This window comes from Centropristis striata, chromosome 19, assembly GCF_030273125.1.
Source record: "Centropristis striata isolate RG_2023a ecotype Rhode Island chromosome 19, C.striata_1.0, whole genome shotgun sequence".
Lineage (NCBI taxonomy): Eukaryota > Metazoa > Chordata > Actinopteri > Perciformes > Serranidae > Centropristis > Centropristis striata.
In genome coordinates, this window is record NC_081535.1 from 13,892,231 (window position 1) to 13,915,553 (window position 23,323).

A 23,323-nucleotide genomic window follows, 5' to 3' on the forward strand; every position below is an offset into this window, starting at 1 on the left:
AGAGCGCTCACATGTTCATATATAATAATTGCACTTTATAACTATAGAGACAGTTTGCCATATAACTCAACAGGCATGACATAAATAAATAGTATTACGGAACCAGTGCAGACACACAAAGACCTACTCAGTCACACATCGCACATCATCAGAGATAATATAGCCCTACAAAGAAGATATTTTAAATGATTCAGATGGCCTGCTCTCCAACATGGCACTCATACAGTATATACCCAGGTGTTGTAACAGTGTCACAACCTTCCAGAGATTATTTCATTCAAGAAAAATGTCCTCTTAATATTAAAAAAAACATCAACAACAAAAATACAACCAAAAGGGCACATCTTGCTTGGCCTGAATTGCCACAGTGTTGATTTGGGAATGCAACAGTCCTAATACATTGTGCTGAGCATGAGTATATTAAATCGATCAATATGTTAAAGGGATAGCTTGGATTTTCTGAAGTGGGATTATATAAAATACTTATCTGTAGTCAGTGTATAACCTACAGTAGATTTTGGCTGGCACGCCTCTAGTTTGGAGAAACAGGCAGGAGAACTGACGAGGAATCTAAGCAATGTAGTGCTATGGATGGGGGCAGCAGCAAAATGTATTTCAGCCACCTAAAAAAAGTCTTTTAGTTTGAGCATGAGCTTTATTTAGAATATTTTCACTGCCTTACCTTGCTGTGAGACAGCCCTGCTTTATCTTACGCACAAGAACTGAAGCCATTCTAAGCTCTTGTCAAAGCCACTAGACTCAGTTGACAAAAAGTAATTTTACATTGCAGACTTGCTGCCTTTACTGTTTAGTTAGTGTCTCTTTTTTTTAACTGGGCTGTGGTAAAGGTGAAGTTGTAAAAATATTTTAAATACAGCATACACTTGAAGTGATAGAGAGGCCAACTGCTTTCTACTACAAGTAATACATTGGCTATGGATATATACCTCATACAACCCCACTTCAAAAAATTTAACTTTCCCTTCAAATAACTTTATCTATAGCTGCATAACAAAAACGCATATTCATATTTGTATACAAATGATCAAAATGTGTCCCAATACAGCAGCCAGAAATGTTGCATTATATTGCAGAAGCTGGGTATGTCCTTTAACACAGGAGTCACTGAAAAGTGAACAAAAAAAAAATCCACAACGAAGCAGCAGATAACCAAAAGTTCTGTTAAAAATTAAGGAATGTTCAACTAAGGAGCCATTTTATGTAAAAATCTACAATATATTCACAAAAACTGTTACCAGTGATCCGTCCTAGATTCAAGTACATGTTTTCAGAAGGGTGCCAATTATTATTTCAGTTCAGTAAGTTTCCATTTCTGTAAAGGCCTACGGGGGAATCACCTGCAGAATACACAGTTCATGTTAAATTAAATGGGAAATTCTGATTAGTTGCTCAGCATTGAATGAAAAACAGCAGGCATATTGATGGCCATTTAAGATATAAAAATAAAACATGAAAAGTCCGTAAGATAAACCTGTATCTTTAGTCTTGATTATCGTTTTCAGGCTCATAACACGAAGCCTTCTACAAATACAGTACATGCACAAACTAAAAAGGCATGTCTCATTCTCATAGATGACACACTTCCATTGTCTATAAAAGGTTTGTCAATTCTGTGTCCCGTTGTGTGGCACCACGCCGTGTCTTATCTGTAGACCGGGAGCTGGATGTGGGTTTGCTGGTGGTGCTCCAGTAGCTGAGGCATCCCCATGGCTTCGTACCCACGGCCCAGCATGCGCTCTTTGATGCAGGGAGGGTGGATCTCACTGATGAGGCACTCCAGAGACTGCAGGCTGCTGCTAAGTACTGCAGCGTGGCACAGGCTAGAACTAGGCAGCCCACAACAGAGGTTTTGGTCTGTGCTGTAGGCCTGAGTATGAGGAGGAGGCAGAGGGAGGTGGAGCTGTGGCTGGTGTCTCTGTGGGTGGTGTTGGTGTTGGTGGTGGTGGTGGTGTGGATGGCGGTTTGGGTGGAGATGGGGATGCGGATGGGAGAGCACAAGGTCTCTGGGCCTGGCTGTACCCGTCGCCAGCACCTGAGAGGTATAACAGTCGCTATCAGGGGTGGCCACGACGCCGTCCCAGAGAGGAGCGAAATACTGTCCGACAGAGAACTCCCCCTGCATGGCGGTGCAGTTCAAAGAGGAGCTGCTCACTCTCTCCTGCCCGGCGCCCACGCTGCCAGGATGCGGCCTATAGGACAGCTGCGAGGAGCATGGCAATGGGAGGCAGGTTTCAGGAGACTGGCCAACCCCGGCCTCTGCAGCTCTGTGCCTCTGAGCGCTGTTACCCACACTGTACATCCTCACTGCTCCCTGCTGATAGTGCTGCTGCTGAATTGGGTGTTTATGCTGCCACACTGTGTAGTCTCCTTTCTCTAAGTACCCAGCTTTGGCTACGTCTGCACTCTGTGTAGGTAGCACTGCCCCTGTAAATGCGAGGCTGCTCTGTGGCGGCAATCCCAGGACAAAGTCTGAGTCTGAATGTGCCACTGCGGCCACAGCCTGCAGAGAGGGGCTGGCTCGAGCCTCTCCCCCCAGCTGCAGGGCCTGGCTGTGGGGGACTCTGCTCATCTGCCTCATCAGGCTTTGAACCTCTGCCAGCTCCGACTGGGGGGCCAGGCTCTGATCTCCGGAGGCCATCCCTGTGCTGGAACAAAGTGTCTCAATGGGAACATCATGGGGCTTACATGAGCTTATATGATAGGCCTTATGCCCATGTCTGACTGTGTAGCCATTATTCAGAGGATTATTATACGGTGCCACAGATGTCTGGGTGTTTGCATGTTTAGTCCTCCTGCCCTCAGAGTTTTTCACCACACCTTTGGCGGTCACAGAGGCTTTGATGACGGCCAACAAACCCTGGTAGCCTCCTGAGTACGGGTGTGAATAGGGGCTGTAGCGTTGGCCTGTGGTGTCTAAGCCGTTCACTGTTTTGTTAAGCTGTTTATGTTGTGGCACCCGGACGTCAGTCGGAAAGATTTTGATGGACAGCGGGCTGTTGGCGGTCCTCTGGGCAAATGCATCCAACTCTGCAGGAGACGGGTACCGAGAAATCATGGAGGCTGGCTCGCCTGGGAAGAAAAGCAGACAGAAACAAGTGATTAGTCTACAAGCAGCCCTGGGAAATCTTGTGTTTTTTGTCGTTTTTTTCCTTTCAACCTCAAACTTGTTTTAAGAGAATAATGGCAAACAACATGTTGTATAAACTAATTTTGTGGAGGAAAACACCTTAAGCACAGTTTGATAAGTGCTTAATGACATTAATTCAGACTTAGTTCAACCCAAAATTAGATTACCCTGGGAAATCAAAAGACGAGGAGTGGCAACAGGAGCGGGAGGAGGACCTAATTTTATTGAAATGGCTCCAATGAGATTTATTTGATGACATTCAGCTGTTAAACTGCAGCAGGAGGAGCCAAGAGGAAGCGAAAAAAAATCTCAAAGAAAGTAAGCAATTGGAAAGGCATAATTAAGAATCTTTAAAAAGGAAGTAATAAATCACAGGATTAGAAATTTAGTCCAGCTGTTTAATACGAACTGGCAGAGGATATATATAAAACAAATATTATACAAAATTGTAAAAATTATTCCCTGACCCAAATCTCTTTTTATTATTACTTTTCTTATTATCTTATCTTATTATTTGGCAATTTGCTGAAATGCTAAAATCCCTCCCTGCTGATCCACACCCCATTTTTGATTGTTTCTCAGTAACTTTGTGGTCATTGAAGCATTGTCACTTCCTGCCTATGAAATTCAGTTCCACTTTATGCTTTCATGAACCTGAACCAATTCTACTGTAAAAGCCTGGAGCCTAAACTGTGGAGGAAAAGTTGATGCAGATGGAAAAAGAGCAATCATAAAGAGCACCGCTGATTGAATTGTGTGCGGGAAAGCTGACGGGACAAACTAAGATTGGATTTAAACACTATTATTCTGGCAATTTCATGGCTGCTTAACTCCTGGCGACAAAGGAAAGGTGGAAAGGGTACCCCATTTAAAAACAATAAATCACCTGGTAGAAATTACCGCCACCTTTTAGAGTGACACTTTTATGGAATTCCTGACATAAAAAGAAAAGGCTCTGAAATTAACCCAGATCGGCGGAAATCACAGCAGGCAAAAGAACAAGGCTGTAATCTGCAATAACGGGGCGAAAATAAAAACAAAACACTTCATTTCATTTTCAATAACAAAACCAATTCCAGCTATGCAGGGGAGAGCTCACTTGTTGTTCCCATTTGAAATTGATTTGGGAGTTCATTTCATTTTGGGCCTACAGTGAGCCTCCCGACTGTGAAAATGATTCAATCTACAAGATCCATCTCATGAAAGAAATAAATTGGGTGTTTAAAATGGAGGAAAAGAGGTAAGGTGGAGTGTTCAATCCATCCAGCAATCTCCCAGCGGAGCTGAAGGAACGGCACCATGGTGCCAGCAGCATGAATGAATTCTACAGAGAAATACAACAAAGCAAAACACTGCTTATTATGTATCACAGTGTAGGGCTGCTATAGAAAACCATGACATCTGGGATGCTGGAGAGGTGTTCAAACTGTGTACAACATCAAGATATGAGAAAGGTAGCAGTAAAACAGCTGCAATAACAAATTCTGGCCTTTGGCTAAAAGCTGAATATTCATTTCCATAAATGATATGTTGAAGAGGTTCCACCTGAAAGGAGCTTAGATGATGAGAAGCGATGATACATTTAAAAATATCATAAATCCGACACTGCTGCACAAATCTCGTCTATTTTCTGCCTGAGATGATTTTGCTCAATTACCACAGATCTATAATTTAGCGAAACAAGCATTTTAGCCGTTTCTTGTTCAGTAAAATGTCGGTGTCAAGCCCTGCACGCTGCGATCGGCTCGCTGTTCCACAAACACTTCAAACACTTTGAATGCTAACACATCTTCACAGGGTGTCTGATATTGTTAGTCCGGAGATTACAGCCCTGTCAGAGCCATGGAGACACAACACAGCTGCACTTCCCACTGTGGCTGCCTTAATGTGCCACTATGGAAACCTCATTAGCAAATCGGCCTTCCCCACTTTGCATTCACATATTTATCATCTAAGGGCCACTACTGCGTGACATATGCATAAAAGAGGGGATCATTTTAGCTGATCCTGACAGAAGCAAGTTGAAAGTGAGATCAGAAACACCACGAGCAGCATTAAAGCTGCTCTACATTACAACCAGAGGTAATTGTTTCAGTCTTGAGGACTTCAATAGCAATCAGTGGTGTTAAATGACCGTAAACTGAGCACAGCAGGTTTACCAGCCAGTAGTGGCTTTCCCGAAGCATGTGGCAGCAGTAATAAAAGTATATCTTCCAGTCATCCTGCATTCTCCCTTCCTGCAAAACACACCCAATTCAAACACTGTCTAAAATGTGTGCTTCATTAATTACAATCTGGCACTATGAGAGCTGAAATTTCCCTGTGAAAACACCAAGAAGGTAAGGGCCTACTGCGTATATGTTGCTGTCTCACACAAACTCAACATGAATGCACATGCACTAGTGAGAGTGATAATTGTAAAAGTGCATTAAGTATCACTTCTACTGTTCTCTGCAGGTGTGCAAAGAGGTTATTAGCACTCCCTCAAAACAAAGGTATTCTGAAGGGGGTCTATTATGCTTTTCCTTATTTTCTGTCAGAATGTTACATGGCGGATGTTCAAATAAAAGGTGGCAAAAGCTTCAAATAATGTGGTAAATGTAAAAAGTAAACACTTGGTTTCCATCTGTTTTTTTCTGTCCTCCAAGCATGTTACTGCAGTGTTTAAAGTACATATGTTGTTTCTTGTAGCTACATGCTAATGTCATAGAAACCTGGCCAGCAATATTGTTGATTTCTCCCCAATTTTGGATCACATTTCAGCTGGAACATGTTTGATTGTATAGTCTGTAGTTTATAAGCTTTTCTTGGCTGAAATGACTCAGAAACTGACCAATCTGAGCAGATTGGGCTTTTTCGGGAAGGCAACTTAGTCACACATTGTCAAAATTAAAATCGCTGAATATTCGCCTCCTTTTCACTTCCATTCTATGCAAGTGAAGGGGGCAAAGCTTCTTGTGGCAAAGCAAATTCGCATCGTGTAAAATTCAACTTTGGGGAATTCTGACCACCAAGGTCGCAGCCTCAGCTGTAGCAAAGAACTCTGTCTGGTTGACCCCATTTGGCTGTCAAATGGACTAAAAGCAGCTAACAGTTTTCTGTGTGTCACATCCTGCACTACCCACATTCAACATGAATATCGCCTCATCAGGTGATGATCACTTGCCAACATTTGCAGATGTTCGACTGTACCCTTAAAGAGACAGGCCCTAAAACAGAGCATCTCCGACAGATGGTGAATAAAGGTGCAGTAGCTATGGGCAGTTTGAGAAAAACAGATTGTTCTTTTAATACTAAAGCAAGTAACCATATTCTATTAGAACCCCAAAATACAAGCCTGAACCTGAAACTGAGCAGAACAGCCCCCCTTTAAAACATGTGCATCAGTCGCTCCCAGCTCATTTTGGCTTTTACCCTAAAAAACAAGCAAACAAACAAGTAAAAATGCACAAATGAAGCCAGAACCCCAAGCTTCTTAGTTATTATTAGGCTGCAATAATTACATTCAGTCAGACATTTGGCTCTTATAAATCCCAGGCATTTGGAGCCCCAGCGCAAAAATGTATGAGCCAGTAAATTAGTAAATATTTTCACCTACCAGATGAAAATGTCTGAGCTACAATTCCAACATGGGCTGGTTCCTTTAATCATCCCGTGTTGCCTTTAGGAGATTATTAATGCTGATATTAAAGCAGGTTTGCATTAATGTGTTTTTTATGCAATCATAAGCACATAAGCCAGAAGAAATGTTCTACATACACTACAGACAAACTGAAAATGCTTTCTCCTCTAGATTGCCTTTCATACATGTCTTTGTGAAATGGTTTCTCGTCTTCACTGTGGTCACACAACAACATTCAGTGGTGTAAAATAAAGACGAGAAATGAAAACAAATATGAGGCTGTTCACATGACAACGGGGAAATGGCAGCTATGTGTTGTCAGGTAAGGAAAGGCAGAGAGATAATTAGCAGTCTGACCTTAAGCACTTAATCACCCTGAACCTGCAGACTGCACGCTGTTTCACTCTTCAGCCCTGACAGAGAGCACAGGCGCATGCAGAGGCAGACGAAAAACAGCACAGAAAATAACACCAGCCACTTTTCGCCGAGCAACCTTGCCCGAGAGCATCATGCGGTGCTTACAAATTCAAATTCTTTGACCCCTTAACATTTTCCCCCACTTGCTTTTTGATTGAAGTAGGTTACGTGGGATTAAAAAGCTTGTTTTTTATTTTTATTTCCCTCAAAAATCTGCATAATGACACTGATGTGTGATGCATCTACAAACCTCCGATGGATAGATTTAATGGTCCCACCAGTCAGGCTTGAATGTTTGCTCGGTTGGAAGGGGCTCCACACATTAAACATGCTGCTCAACTGTTGTGGCATCATGCTGAGTGAAACTGGCACACTTTCAAAGGAAACACCTAATCCTGATTTCCTCTTTCCATGCAGGGGACGTGCACAGTTGGGGGTGGGGGGCAATTATAAACTCTATATCACCACTAGGCCTAATTTATTATGTGTTTGTGTGCATGTGTGTTGAGATTTTATTAATATTACAGTAAATATATTGTCGGTACTTATACTGTTGTGTATATCTGGGCTTTCATTAACCTGATTCCACCCCCATACAATCCCACTCAATGCCTTCTGCCACTTTAAACTGGCTAATCTTTTTCCCGTGGTCACACTCAAAGCCATTTCCCCCCCAGATTAGAGCGGAGACCTCATTGTTTCAGAGCAGTTTGAGTTAATCACTAATTTATGGGCAAAACAAGCCCCAGAGGCAGGGCTGAAATCGGCAGTTGGGCATGCTCATTGCGTTTCCAAAACCACAGCTTCCAACTACCACATACCCAGAGGGCGAACATAAGAGAACCATTAAAATGACCACTGCATGGGATTCCCACGTGAAGACAAAACAAAAAAATAATCATAAATTATTCCTTGTTGATATCCATACATGTTGGCTGAAAAAACACAGGTCTTTGATGTTATGCTGAAGACTTATCATGAAACACTTTGGTGTGATAACATGTTTACGAGCGTCTAATCCTCTGCAGGAACATGGCACGGAGAACTGGCAGTTAATTACAGAACAGTGCTCCTCAGCAGGCATAAATACTTGTTTACCACACCAATAATCCTGATATTTAAAATACTCTGGCCTACCTTAATAACCAGGGACTGAGTACAGCACATTTAAAACCCATGTCTCTATTACCATGGCAACCTTCTCTATGCACCCAGTTGGCCCAATAAGCCCAGTCATTAGAACCATGTAATTAATTGGCCCTGACTTCATTCATCTCTTTGAGACGAGCTTCTGCAATTGACTATCCGCTGATTAGACGGAGCAATAACATCAAAACTAGCAGCTGCTGGGCTGTCCTTCTCTATTCAGGCCACAAATTCAATATAAAATTTTGTTGTTTGTTTTTTTCCATCATTTATATCATAATATGCCAATTATGGTTGTATTATCATTGTTGTCATTATTGTGATGGATTATTTTTGGTCCAGCGCATTTCAAACATTCAGTCAAAACAGTTTAAAGCGGAAGTAATTGATTCTTTGGCAATAGTAGTAGTCATAATAGGTGACTCATAGCTGAAGCATCTCTGCAGCTTGGATGGACATAAAACCGTCCTGGTTGATTAATCACTGCAAACAATGAACAACTGAGTTAGAAAATATCTGGTTCTTTGAAGAAAAAGTCGAAAGGTACAAGACTGTGTTGTGATTGTTCTTTAGTTTTTTCTCTCTGGAAAGAGGATTATTGGAAAGTTGGGTGAATGGCTTATAAAATCCTCACCAGAATCTTCCCAACTTTGCCTACTAGGAGATGGATCATGGAGTTACCTTCTGGAATATCTTAAAGCCAAATTTGGTTTAGTACTGACAGGTTTCATCACTGCAGCTAGAATTTAATAACTGGGTTTCACCTATGACTGATAATGCTTCCTTTGAATTGATGATAGGACAGTTTTATCAGGTCTGGGGACTTTTTTTGAATTACATAATGGATGGATGGAAGTAGGTACCTATTACATGTCAGGGGAGGAAGGAATATCTTATTTAGTATCCTTCATACTTGAGGATATATTGGTTTAGTATTAAATGATGATGTGATTGATTTGGTTTATGTGCAGATATTTATATGTATTTCTATTTTACTTATCTTTATTTAACATATTTGAATTGTTTGTGACCCCAATTTCAAAGTATTATTTACACTAAGATGTAAATAAAACCAAATGCAATATTTTTTTTGTCCTTTGTGACATATATTCAGCTTATAATTGGACAAAAACTTTTGTTTTTGTAAAATATACGCCCAAATTAAAAAACTTCACTGAGAAAAATAATGTGCTGAAAGAAGCATGAAAAGCTCAGAATTTAATTTTTTCATCCTTTTAGTTTGTCACTGAATATCCCCTTTCACATTTGACTCAATGTTAATATCAAAGTAATAATTAATACAGATTCAATAAGTGTTATCGCGACTAAGATGCAGTATCAGCAGCTTTTCTTATGTCAAAGGACTTTTACAAAAGTGCATTAATATTTATATTGCTTGGGGTTAAAAAGGATTGGCAGTTAATGCCTCCATGTGGTTTACTTTACCTAGCAGCCCAGAGGACCTTTAAATAGAGATGGCTAAAATGGAAAAAGTTAACACAGGACATGCTTACAGCAGAACACAGGCTCTTAAATCTCACTCACACTAACTTCTCTATTCAAGATTTTTTTCAGTAAACACAGAAATAAAAATAAAGACGCTCATTCACCCCATTTTCACAGCCTCCCTGTTTCTATGTCAGTGATCTGTATGAAGGGTGCTCACAGAACAGAGTAACCTCGGGGTTGAACACTTAGTTATGTGTGCTCGAAGAGGCTCTGGCGAATACTCCTTTGCACCAGTGTCACTCCTCATTTGTTTCTGTGCCGCTTGGCCCAGCTTGGGCAAAGTTTCCCCTCTCAGAGCCGACCCGAGCACAGGCCAGCAGCGTGGGAAAAAGCCTTTCCAGCCCCGGCTTTCAAGCCGAGATAGCAGAGAGGAGAACAGCTCTCATTCACTCTCATCACATAATTCCTGCCGCTCGTTTCTCAGAAATCTTTCACTTGGGTTTGAGTGGCTGAGTGCTTTCATGTCCTGTGCCTTCCATTTATTGATAGCTAAAAATGGAAATGGCTTTCAAAAGCGCAGCAGCGACTAAAGACCGTCCCCATTTAACTCAATCCAACAGCGACTCATTTAATGAAGCAGCCTGGGCCACACAGACTGAGCTCCCATCAGCAGTCTATTCCCTGCGGTTGTGCTTGAAATGTCAGACTAGAGCTGGAGGGTGCTGCACTACGCACAGTCGCAGTACATAAAACTCAAACGGGGGGAAAGGGCCCTGCAGGTAAACAGGATGAGAAACGCACCCCTGGTTCTCCCCGAGGCAACTGGGCCCTTCTGTTCCAGCGTTTAGTAGACAAGTGCTCCATTGATTCCCAATTAATATTTAATAGCGAAAAAGACAAAGAAGCATTTCACCTGAGGAGAAAAAAGGGAGATGAGGAGATGTAGCGTAAAGGGAAAGATTTCTATCGTTTTAAATGAGTACAGTTGGCATTGTTTTGCTGCGAGTATATAAGGGAGAAATAATGATGCAAATCCACTCTTTTTGCCAATTAACTACTGGTCTGTCACCATTACGACACAGGCTTTTTCACTTATTTTGGCTTATTAGACCTCGTCTCCGGATTATGTGGGTATTTATATATCTCTTGTTAGTCTCGTGGCACCTGTTAGATCAAGAAGACTTTTATGGTTCTTTTAAGTATATGGACCTGCTTTGTTGACCTCAGGAAACCCCAAGCGTGGTTCCACCTAAAATAGGTGTAATTATCCAGAATAAGCAAAAACACGTGTGTGTATGTGCAGGTGCAATGAAATCTGATCATTATAAGAGCGATTTTATTGGCAGAGACTGGCCTATCACAGACATCTCTGTATCTATCTATATATATATATATATATATATATATATATATATATAGTATTTTTTTTTTACACTGCCTTTGCATTGTCACATTGGTGCAGATCGTTGCATAAAATGCATTATATTAGCCGCTAAATGGGTAATGGGTGAATATTTTCCCTCTGAATTCAGAATGGGTTTCAAAAATCTCATGATCAAGCTCTTTACTGGGTCATCTGAAAACAATATTTTGCCTCCTATACTTCCCAAACATACATTTACTATATAACTATTACTAGAATTCATGATCAATAAGCAAAAACGTATTATATTAGCCGCTAGATGGGAAATCAGTGAATATTTTCCCTCTAAATTTAGAATCTGTTTCAAAAATCTCATATGATCAATTTCTAATCATTACTGGGTCATCTGAAAACAATATTGTGCCTCCTATACTTACCAAACATGCATTTACTATGTAATTAATACTAGATTTTGTGATGAATAAGCAAAGATATCCTGTATGAGAAACCCCAGGCTCATGCAAATGATCAAAACATTTACTGGCAATACTGAGCTGTCGGTTAGGATAATCCAGACCACAGGAACATTGATAGTCAAATTACGGGGATCTATCCAAGTAAATTCACAATGTATACTGGTCAATATTTGCATGCTCTTGCTTTCTATGAGAGCCAAGTCTGAGTCGGAGTACTGCTTCATTTCATTAACAACGATCCCTTCTATGGCTCCACACAAAACACATTAAATATGACAGCAGCATAGGCTCAAAATAATAACACTCTGCAACACCTACACCACAAAGAAAATCTTTAAAAAGGACCAAATAATTCAAGATCTTTCATGACTAAGTACATTCATGCAACTGCAATACAATTAAACTGTTAGTAGTTATAGATCCTCAATATATGCAGCTTCAACCCAGAGCCAGCATAGAAGTATAAAGGCATCAGCACATTTTTAAAGCAATGGGGAAAAGGAAACCACAGCAGAATAACTTCATTTGTGGGACTATGATCTCATTATGTGAATCGAGACTGTCCAGGAAGAAAAAGACAATTTGGACCACTGCACAAATAATATGAATGCAGCGGTGTAACCTACATAAAGAAAGCCTTAACAGACCATGAAAAAAATCTGCAAACAAGTCTTATTCAATCAATTAACTGAGAGAAATCTAATCACAAATGTCAGTCCAGGTTAGGCTGAGACACCCACTCAACCTTTCAGTGACTGCAGTATAATCAGTCACGATGAAGGTCAAACGACACAGACGGGGAGCACTTTCTGCACAAAATGTGAACATCATTAGTAACCTCGTGTGTGAGTTGATTAACTTTGTAATTTTAGAGTCCACTTTGACCTGCATGCATATGCACTGCAGGAGCACGCTGATGAGAACCCAATTAATGGGCATCATCATCATCAGGAGGCCCATTATTTTAAATTCTAGAAGCTTCCGAGTGGCTGAAATCTCAGTGCAGCGCTAAAACCCTGAGCTTCGTATGCACTTGGAGGCAACAAGGTCAAGCTGAACATGATTGATTCAACTCAGGAACATGACCAAGATACTGGTTACCAGTATATTCTCAGTATATTCTCTGCTGCCAATGTGGAAAGCTGTATACATTGTGTGTTTGTGGCATAGAAGTCTTCATGTGTGATATAAACTCACCTTTGTGGGAGCGTGGCTGCAGTGGTGGTACTGACAGCAGTAATGGCGGCGGTGGAACATCAAGGCTTTTGGGTGTGCAGGGCAGACTCTGCGACGAGAGATTCTGCCGTCTCTGGATACAGGCCAGCATGATAGTTCTCTAGGGCTGCACACAGCCTGGGTAAACCTGCTGGAATAAACGGGAAAAAAATATTTTTTTAATTCTATAGTCAATACACCAAATAAATAGTAATTAAACAAGCCTAAGAGTCTACAGCCAGGTTTTGTGAAGCTGTCGTTAAGGACTGAAATGCTAACTCACAATGGCTATGCTATGCTAACATGCTGCTGTTAAGCAAGCGTACGTTAACCGACTACCGACATTACCGACATTAGCTAATTTGCAGATAGAAGGTATGAATTAAATAACAATTTTGGTATCAATGTCATTTTATGGCGAACCCTCAAATAGGTGTCAAGACATTTCCCCCCAAAAAACAGTTTTTTGAACTGAGATTTTTGAAACGGATTCTAAATTTTAGAGGGAAAATAATCAACAAAGTCAGTAGGATTCATCCTCTGGGGACCACAAATATCAGTGTGGAATTTCATGGCAATCAATACAAAGATGTTGAAATTTTTCAGTCTGAACCAACATGGGGACTGACCAATAGACTTTACATTTAGCACAATGCAGCTAGCGTGGCTTAAACCTTCAAATCTTAATGGAGGTTATTTGATCCTGCATTGAACCTTCATTGTTAGGCCACATAGTGTCCAGGATCAGTGGAAAGACAGTAGGTGCCAACTTTAAGTTTGGGAAAACATCAGTTTATACAAATTATATCCAAACTCTTGCATCAAACATCAGTTTGATGTTGGAAGAAAACTGCAAGCTTGCTAGAAGAGAAACCTAAAACCCCGAAGGAGGCTCTACTTTTTCAAAGAACCATCTTTTCCATGTTACTTCAGTGACTGCATACTTGAAACTCTGCAATCACTTGGGTCCTTTTACCATATTAAAATTCAGGAGCCCCTGTTTGAACTGCTGAGGTTGTGCGTTCAATAAAAGTAATATCATATAATGACGATCTCCTACTTCTTCCTCGTTGTTATGATGGCTCTTTCCCCTTTTCAACCTTGTTCTGTCGGTTGCATTTACACAGATCATTTACAAGACCTCCTGTAGCCTCTGGCTGTGTGTTTCAATTTATAAGTAGCTCTGAAACCTGGGTTTATTCTTCTATAAATTTATGGCCGTATTGATCAACAGAGAAAGCCAAAAGCAGCTCACTCCCTAAAGCAGGCTGTGCTGTTTGCAGAGTTAAGTATTGTCAGAGGAAATGAGAGGCTGTGTCTGAAAGAGAAGGCGCCTAACCACAGATGTGCTGATTGAAGCAATCATTCTGAAGATAAAGCCAGGCATTGAGGGAATATTTCAGCTCTATTCGCATTTGACATTTTCTTTTGATTATCTGACTGAGTCACCAAGTCTGAATGTGAGCACTGCAGAACCCCAGGGCTACTGTAAAATACTTCAGGTACCTTATAGACAGGCAGCTGCAATCTATGCATCAAAAGAATAGCAGAGTTATAGGTTATTCGTAGATAATAAGTCCACTGGTAACATATGGAAAGACAGTATTTTCATTACAATGCAGTAGTCCCCGACAAGGCTAATATAAGCCTGCAGCATACAGCTGTCACACTGCCTTTTTCTTATTCGGTTTTAAGGTTCTTTTGGATTTCTGCTTTCATTTCTCCCTCAGGGTCCAGAGGGCAGCTAAAGCGAGTCAACCACAGAACAGAGTGTTCAGTGACGAGCTGCAGGAACATGATTACCTTCGCCTCAAAAGGAAGAAGAGACAGAGTGGCTTTCATTTTTACTCAGGTGCCAACACACACACACAAAAAAGATTCCCTCACTCTTCCCTTTCTCGTGTGCCCGCTCCCCTCCTCCGCTCAACATCTGTCCCTCGCTGACAAGCCCACTTCAAACTGCTCAGTGCAAACTAGCTCATCTGAGCGCGCACATCTGAAGAGCTAAAAGCCTCGGCATGGGTCGGATTCCATTTAGAAAATAATGGCAATTTCACAACAACCCTTCCATTACCACACATTTGTCAAGAGGGAGGTGCCGAAAATGCAAAAGGAACACAAGCGAGAAAAGGTTTCTCCAGGGAAATCCCTTCACTAGCAAGAAATGAGACGTGAATAGGAATACCTTCCATTACTCCTATAATTTGCAGCTGGAATAAAATGCACCAAGAAAGGCATTATAATTCAAAGAGAAGCCAGCAGTGGCTTAAAGAAAAAAACTTTCACTGAGAGCAGAAACGGGACCTAGAAATGATGCATAAAGTGCAAGTAATGATGGTTTTCTTTCATCCTGCTATCTAAATTTTAAATTTAAAGGGATTTTATGAAAACTTAAGCTTAAAATTGCCTTCTGACTCTTGAGTAGAATTACCCGTGAAAAAAAAAGGGAAGAGAGATATGAGATCAAAGTGATCCCAGAATGTATGATTTTATCTGGGCTAAGTTATCAAGCAATATCAGTTCTCTGCAGCCCTCTATATAATGTTCTGCTCAACAAGAAAGTTTCATGTCTTGCACTTTCTCATGCCATATCAGGATATCTTACTTAATAGTGACTTGCTGCTCCAATAAAGATATCAAGGATGTGGCAACAGCAAAGTCAGCCATCTTAAAAATGGAAGTATGCAGCATAGTTCACTCAACCTTCATCAATGAGGTCAAGAACATAATGGATAGTATTTCTTCCTTCCAACCCAGTTTTCTTCAATAAGCTTTCCATTCAGCATCTACCCTGCCTTTGTGCAAGACATTACAGAGATTAGAAAACTTTCTCTCACTTCTCACATTTTCTCCAAAGCCTTTACTTTGGCACTCTTCGTGTCTTACAAGTTCACACATTCAAGGACTTCTCTAACATGCATAATAAGAGACAGAGCTCAAAGTTTAAGCTGCAAGGACGTCTATAATCTGCTCCACTCTCAGGCGACAACAGCGCAGCTGATAAGCAGCACGATGGGGTCCACTGAGGGTCTGCCAGGGAGATAAAGACCTTGTGCTTTGCAGTCCATCTAACTGTCCCCCACGGATGTCGTGGCAGATACATTTGTTTTGCAAGCCTCTTCCCTAGTCACTGACTGGATGCAAAATGCTTAATTTAGTTTCCAAATGTGTCGCCTGTCCTGAGATCAGGACAGGGAACTTTGTGAGAGATATGGTCCATGATGGGTAACCAATAAAGTAAAAGAAAAAGGGTATTACATGAAGTACTCTGTTGGTATCTGCATCATTTTTGGTGCTGGTATTGGCAGTAGTATTGCAATAACTTGCTTTATCCTTCTGCTTTAATCTTGAGCCCACTATGGAAGTATCATCAGACTATCACCATTAATATTTATGCTGTAATAGGAAGAGGTTAAGCTCCAGACAATCTGGGCTCATATTTCTTGAGATAATAAAGCTGGTTATGAATGATTATCCACAAAAAACATGAGAGAAATCTAAAATGTGTCATGCCTTGCTTTATACCTGTTTTTCTGTACAAAGCGAGAAGCACAAGAATATCCATCAAAGCAGGAAAAAGCCCTAAATTATACAGGGACTCAGTCAAGAGCATCTGTCTGACCTTCTGGAGTCTTTTATGAGTTTGCGCAGCATCAAGGGTCAGCGTGAAGAAGATAGATGCAAATTGCAAAGAGGGAGGCTCCCTTTAAACAAACATGAAATGCACAGGGAAAAAATCTACACACTGGCTCTACACACACACCCTCGCGCTGCCACATTCACACACACACACACACACACACACACACACACCCTCCCTACCATCTCAGCTCCTGTTAGCAGTACTCAGAATCCTCAGTTAATAATTAGATGATAATGAAAAAGGTCTAAGACAAGCACCCTTTTCTCTCTCTGGGTGGATTAGCATTTGAGTGCTATGCTAATGTTTTTTCCTTCCTGCACTCAGAAACTGCACAGGAGCAAAAGTGAAAGGGCACAAAGGCGGAATAAAGGAAGGTTAATTTAGGAGGAAATAAATGATTAACAAAGAGCAAATGGTCATTATAGAAGAGAAAAAGCAGAGTCTCTCCTTGAATGAGCACGACATGGTCCATGAATAACAATCCACTTACTGTATAATTAATTGTGAATTACGTATGGCTTTTATACTGTCTTCAAGGTAGGCAGAGCCTGTCTAAGTAATGGAGACCAGACAAGTCGTCTGACATACAGACAGAATTAGACAGCAGTGCAGCAGCTGCTGGATTCATCTCTATACACCCCTACACACACACACTCACACACACACACACTGATCCCCCCAAACCCTCATACATTTTTAATAGAATCTATTACTTCTGGATTAGCCGATAAGAGCTGGCCTGGTTAAATTCTATAATAGTTTGCATAATTGGTATCAGAGCAGCATATAAGAGAGACCCAGATTTCTCTCTTCTCCTTCTCTGGAGAAAAAAAGAAAAAAAAGGACACAAAGGTTCACATGCGGGATAACCAAACAACCCGGAGCCACTCTGCTCTACGCTGCGAGAACACTCGAGGCCTGCGGCTGATAACAATGAGCCTCATTTCCATTGAGATTAGCTAAAAGGTATTACAACAGTGTTAAAAAAGCATTTCCTATGCAATTCATGCGCAAGCACAAAATTTATGTAAATACAAATGCTGTGCAATATTCAGACAGATGTCCAGAGCATTCAGCTGGGTGTAAATCATACAGCGTTAATAGCTGGGCGTCTGGGAAGAAACATTAACATTACAGCTTCTCCCATGCAGTATTTCAGGTGGTCAACACAAAACGGTTGTGTTATAATAAAGCTAAAGGCAAATTAAGCCTGCAAGGGCAAAACAAACTAACATAGACAATGTGTCTTAACTGTCTTACACTTTCTATTACCTCACAACTGCAGAACACACATAATCGGGTAAAGGTTAATGCATATAAAAATTAAACTTGTTTATTTATGCAACATCTGATGTGGCCTGTCAAACTTCTATGCTATTGTTATAATATATTTAAATTGCCTTTCCCCCCTGCATGTGCAACCACCTCCCTATGAGACTTTCCATTGTGGGAAAACTTATTTTTCAAGGTTTCTTACAAATCTGTTGTCAAAAGCAGTATAAAAGCTTTTATAAATTGTCTCTAGCAATTATGAAAAGCCTTTTAATGAAACCTAGCAATCATCATTTAGATACTACTATACTGCATCTTGCTTAAAATCACTTGAAAATCAAATGAAGAACATTTTAAGAAAAAGCTTAACCCAAGTTAAAAAGCCCAGCAGATATGATTTTTTTTTTAGCTATGTGCAAAGAAACCCAACAGTCACACACAAAGCTTGAGACCATGTTTCTACCCAACAGTGAAAAAATGTACATCGCCTTCATTAGGAACATTCTCAAACAATATATTCAGTGGAATTTAACATCTAACACTGCAGCAACAAATGGTCTGAAACAAATGACAGTCCGGCTCCGTGGGATCAGAGCTTGCACCATTAATTTCAGCAGCAGCAGCAGCCACAGCTACTGCCAGCATGAAGTATTTGTCTAGGAGGTTTACAGTTTATGACAAACAATTAATCATTTACTTTGGAGTTATTATAGGGCCATTTCTGTGAGTTAGTCTTCCAAAGCAGTATTGGTATGATGATTAGTGGTTAACCTACCTAATATGTTATATATTTATAAATTATATAATAATCTAGCATTTTTTGGTATAGCTCATTTTTCTCTGCCCAGCTTCATTTGTTGAAAATGCTCTATTGTACCCAGGTAATAGCTGGGGGAGATATTCATTGTACAGATTAGCTACACCAGATTGTATTACAGAAGAGACAAGTGGGTTATATTCCAGTGTTTCAATTTGGCTTTGTCATTTTCACTTTGCATGTATACAAATCATAATCTGTATTGAAGGAGTGGACGTAGTCACCAGGATGTCACCCATTGGGTTTTGGACTACGGTTTTAAAACCTTGAGTTTAGTATTTTGGTGAAAACATCTTGGTTTTTTGGAACCAGTGACAAGTGACAATATTTGGAAAAAGAGGGTGAAGCTGGGCAGAAGGATGTTAAGTTACTAGCTAACATTAGCGCTAGGTAGCCTGCATGGTACGCAAAGTGTATTAAAATGAACAGCTGAACACTGACTAACTCTCATGACCTAAATATACTGGAAAGTGTTAAAGTTCGAAGATGAGATAGTGTGCAGTAATAGCGAACCTCTATAACAAGGTAGCCCTGCCCTAAAGCATACCCTGCTTTAAATTTTATTTTAATTACTCTAAATGGGACCATAATTTACTAAATGATCATCATTCTGTATTGGAGAAGACGTAAAACTAGTATACCATAAACTCATTAGGAAAATGTTTACTGAGTTAATATATAAAGTCAAAAGTAGGGTCATTTTCTCAAAGACTTTCATACAATCAGACTTTTTTTCCTTTTTTGCAACTGCTGGTGTCGCCCCCTGCTGACCACCAGATAGAATACAGGTTTACGGCAGTTGTCGAGGTTGCGGCTTGATACAGATGCTGAGAACAAATTTAGCCATTAATCCAAAGCTGCACAATTAAGTCTTATCTTGGAGAACAGCCCTGGAAGGGAGTAAAAAGCCTTGGACTGACCCAAATCTGCCCTTGCCCACAGACAGTGCCAAGGTAAAAGAAGCACTGTGCAGGGGGAGAAGTCTGGCCAAAGCCAAGGTAGCATTAGAGGGTGAACACAGCCTTATCTTATCCTTATCCCAGCATGCACACCCAGACACACTGTCAAAGAGCTATGCTGTCCAGCCCTTAGAAAACCTTGACTTCAAAGATAACAGATGGTAAAAGAGTGCACTGAGGGTTTTGTGGAAAGATGAGTTCTTTTTTCAAAAAGAATCAGATTTAAATCGACATCTGTTGGTCATCTCAGGCATGGATTGAATCATTTTTGAGTCTCCAATTCCCATAAACTGTTGTTAAAAGCACAGAAGACAAAAATGACATTATGTTACACAAACACTGGATCCTCCCAACCCCCTTTCTCCATGCCCAGTCCTCTGGCTGTTTACTTTACTGTTATGCTGTTAAGGGTCACTGATTCCTTTAAGTCATTAAAATCTTCAAGCAAACATGAAACTCATTAGAAATGCTGCCTGTATGGCTCTAATGTGGGAGATAACCTAATGATAAGCTCTCCACCATGAAACATCAAAATGTTCTTGGGAAAAAAAAAGCTCTTTGATCTCTGGACCAACTAAAAATGTCTTCATCTCACTGCCTTCCTATTTAGCGCAAATGATGATGCATCAGTTGCAATTTGGCCGGTTTAATCATTAATTTGAAGTAATGACTGAGTGCCATCATGTAGACAAAATAAAAATGACCGGAGCTCCAAATAAGCTTTGCAGTCTGCTCCCTTCCCCCAGTGACCTCGGAGGCCCAGTCCTTAACCTTCCACCCTTCACCCCCGTCTCACTCCCCCTTCATCCTATTAGAATGAAAAGACCAATTAGACAGATTTCAAAAGATGGCAGGCTGCCTGTAATTACACATGACATTTCTTAGCAGATAGAAAAGGTGATTACAAAAAGTGCACGAGAGAAACTGCCAAGCAACCAAGCTATTGACATCACTCCTAGCGAGGATATATGCATATACTTTCAAAGTCATTTAGCATCATTTTATAACCCAGTCTCCTAACCCATGGGCTAATCCACAACAGGAAATTCAGCGTACACATAACCTGCCTTAAATGTGAAGCTGTGGATGACATGGCAGAAAAAGACGTGACCTTAATCAGCCCGTGTGCTGGCCTAGGTAATCGTCATCCAAGAAAAGGTCAATCTCGTGGTTAGCTGTTTCCTCCATTCAGTAATTCGGTAGGCATGGAGATTGAGCGAGCCTGGGGAAACTTCACAATAAATCACAGCTCAGCTTCGCTCCTGAGAAGGCAAAAGGAAGCAGGCAGCCAAATGACAAATCCCTTCCCTTCACAGAGTTGGAATTACTGCTGGGGTGTGATGTGAGATCAGAGGGAAACCCCCATGGGATACCTGCAAATGACTGCTCATAATACAACGCAATTTACAAGCTTCACAAACGTCTCCAGGCCTTTCAGACATAACAACCAAAATATGAATATGTTAAGAGTATATACATATAACAGTCTATAATTAAACACCACAGTGTTGAGTTGATTATGAGACATTAAAAGCATGCAGCACTAAGCATTCACTGGCTGAGTAAAAGTAGAAAAACTGTATATTTTATAGCAAATGAAGCCAACCAATATATTTTATGATGAAAGGGAGATAAGGCACTAACATTTTTTATTATGACATCGTGGTAAATCAAAAGCCACAGTGCCATGATTTTAATATGTTTATGGGAAATCATAAGACAGAAAGATATTCCTGATAGTCACATGCCTCAAAATATAATAAACCAAGGGTGGGATGAGGCATTTTTCTCTTTTGGTCACAAAAAAAGAGGACAATAAAACACCAAATTGCAGGCTTTCCTGCTCTGCCTCTGGTGGGAAGCTGTGACATCCCATCTCTCTGGGTAATAAAGGATCTGGCACAGGCAGGAAAAGCATGCGGGGTAGAATTTCACACCTGGCCAATAATCTATAGGCCCCCTCTGCTGCGGCTAACCTTCAACCTCGGCTGCCACCGGTGCAGTGAGGTGCGATGATCCCACCTCCGGCTTCTAGACAATAGAAATGGAAACCTTCAGAGGCAGCCCTGAATGACCGATAATATACTTCAAAGCACTTCCCGTATATCCACTGAGATGCTGACATATAAAGCGCCTTTCACGGCGCGCAAAGCCATCATCCCAACAAAGATGATGGAAATTGAGGATGAAAAGGATGAGACTAGAAATTGTACAGGATCATAACAGGGCAGTTTTTTTGGAGGAAAAAAACATTTAAAAACTACATATTTTCACCTTAAATTATAATAACCAGTATTGACCTGCAATTACCTATATTTAACAGTTGAATACATTTTAGGAAATAGTCTTCCGTATTATAAATGAGTCTATATGGTGAATATAAATTACTCGGCTCATAGTTGGATTCGGCTCATATAAATACACATTAGCCAATAGCAGGACACTGATATATAGTAAGGGCGAGACGCTCCTATCTATTAGTGCGCACAGGGCATCTTTCACCACTTTAGCGCTGTCGACTTAAAATCAATGCAGGGCGAATCCTGACATAATGCAATGAAGCATCTTTAAATATTTCTCTGTTATTGTCATGTCATTACACAGCTACCGTTAAAAAATCAATTCAGCTACAACAGCAGAACATTTTCCTGCACTGAGAAACATTTTTCCATGAGCCCACACAGTGTGCCTAAACATGAAGTATTGAAATAAGAAACATATTTAATGTCTTACAGAGTTTTGTCTTATCATAAGGCTTGTTTATCTTTGGTTCGCCACGGCTGATTGGTTGTTCTTCTCCTCGGAAGGCGTATTTCCTCTGCAAAAGCAATCTCGCCACTGATTTCGCGAAACCTCCGGAGATACATCCATTGATGAAGCTGGTTCCATTAAGTATACTTCCCAGGCATATTCAACAGTCGTGTAAAAGATAATTTCACCGATTTTTCCCCCCCGTGCAGTTGCTAGAATGTCATCTCGGCAGCAGACCAAGCTGTGTGTGCCACAGAGAGTGATGTCGGAATGGAAATGAGTCCCCTGCACTGTTGAAACCGGCTCTGGGCCAATCAATCAAGGCTGTATTTGAATATTCCCACGGCTCGTCCAATCGTATGTAAGAGAAGGCGGCCGCTGTCGTGATGCCAAACCCGTCAAAGTAAGCACGTTGCTGTTTCGCGGAAAGATTTAAAGGGGAAGAACGTTTGATATATTAGACCAAAACAAATGCAAGTTTTTGGTCTAACTTGGATCCTGCACGACTAATTAGGAAATCAATCGCGCTGTGCAGGAGATGTTTCTACAGCTCAGCCAATCAACAGCGCGTAATTCACTCTTAATTGGATCAGATATGCAGTAGCCGAGCTGGAAGAAAGAGCTCCATCACTAGTGAAGGAGAAGCTATGTGCTGGGTTAGGAGCAATGATGGAATAAGTAACATCATCATTTAAAGGTAGCCTATGCTGTGCAGGATTTTCCTAAAAAATAAAAAATAAAAAACAAAGCAATATATACACACATACAAAAGTAATCCCTCCCAATTATCACCTATGACCACTTAAAAGTGTGTGTTGGTGTCTGTATCTGCAGAGACCCTGCCCTCTGCCTGTATTTTCTAATTTCTGTCATTTTTTATGTGTTCTAGGAAGCTGTGAATATAGCATACACAGCGTTTATTTACAAAGAACATAAATACAGTGAAATTAAATGACATGCGCATAAAGCTTGGTCAAAAAAGAGCGTGAATCCAGGCTTTTTTCCACCTTCATTGAGCCAGGGAGGAGAGGCCAATATTTAATGT

General features: G+C 40.7%; 1 protein-coding gene across 2 annotated transcripts; it reads right to left on the reverse strand.

Moving 5' to 3' along the window:
• LOC131992001 (protein FAM222A) lies at positions 1–22,463 on the reverse strand. Of its 2 annotated transcripts, none has more exons than XM_059357328.1 (3): positions 22,261–22,463; positions 12,819–12,984; positions 1–3,090 (listed from the first exon to the last, which is right to left on the reverse strand). In XM_059357328.1, the coding sequence occupies exons 2-3, from the start codon at positions 12,946–12,948 to the stop codon at positions 1,664–1,666; spliced, it is 1,557 nt and encodes a 518-aa protein (XP_059213311.1). In that variant the 5' UTR covers positions 12,949–12,984; positions 22,261–22,463; the 3' UTR covers positions 1–1,663. The 2 variants fall into 2 exon arrangements, with proteins under 2 accessions (XP_059213311.1, XP_059213310.1); XM_059357327.1 differs by having other exon boundaries at positions 12,819–12,987.
• Positions 22,464–23,323: the final 860 nt, after the last annotated feature.

Excerpts from the sequence above, each read along its gene's own strand:
- LOC131992001 (XM_059357328.1), bottom strand. The coding sequence starts at position 12,948 with ATGCTGGCCTGTATCCAGAGACGGCAGAATCTCTCGTCGCAGAGTCTG. Across the intron at positions 3,091-12,818 it reads GCAGCCACGCTCCCACAAAG|GCGAGCCAGCCTCCATGATT; the intron begins GTGAGTTTATAT and ends TTTTCTTCCCAG.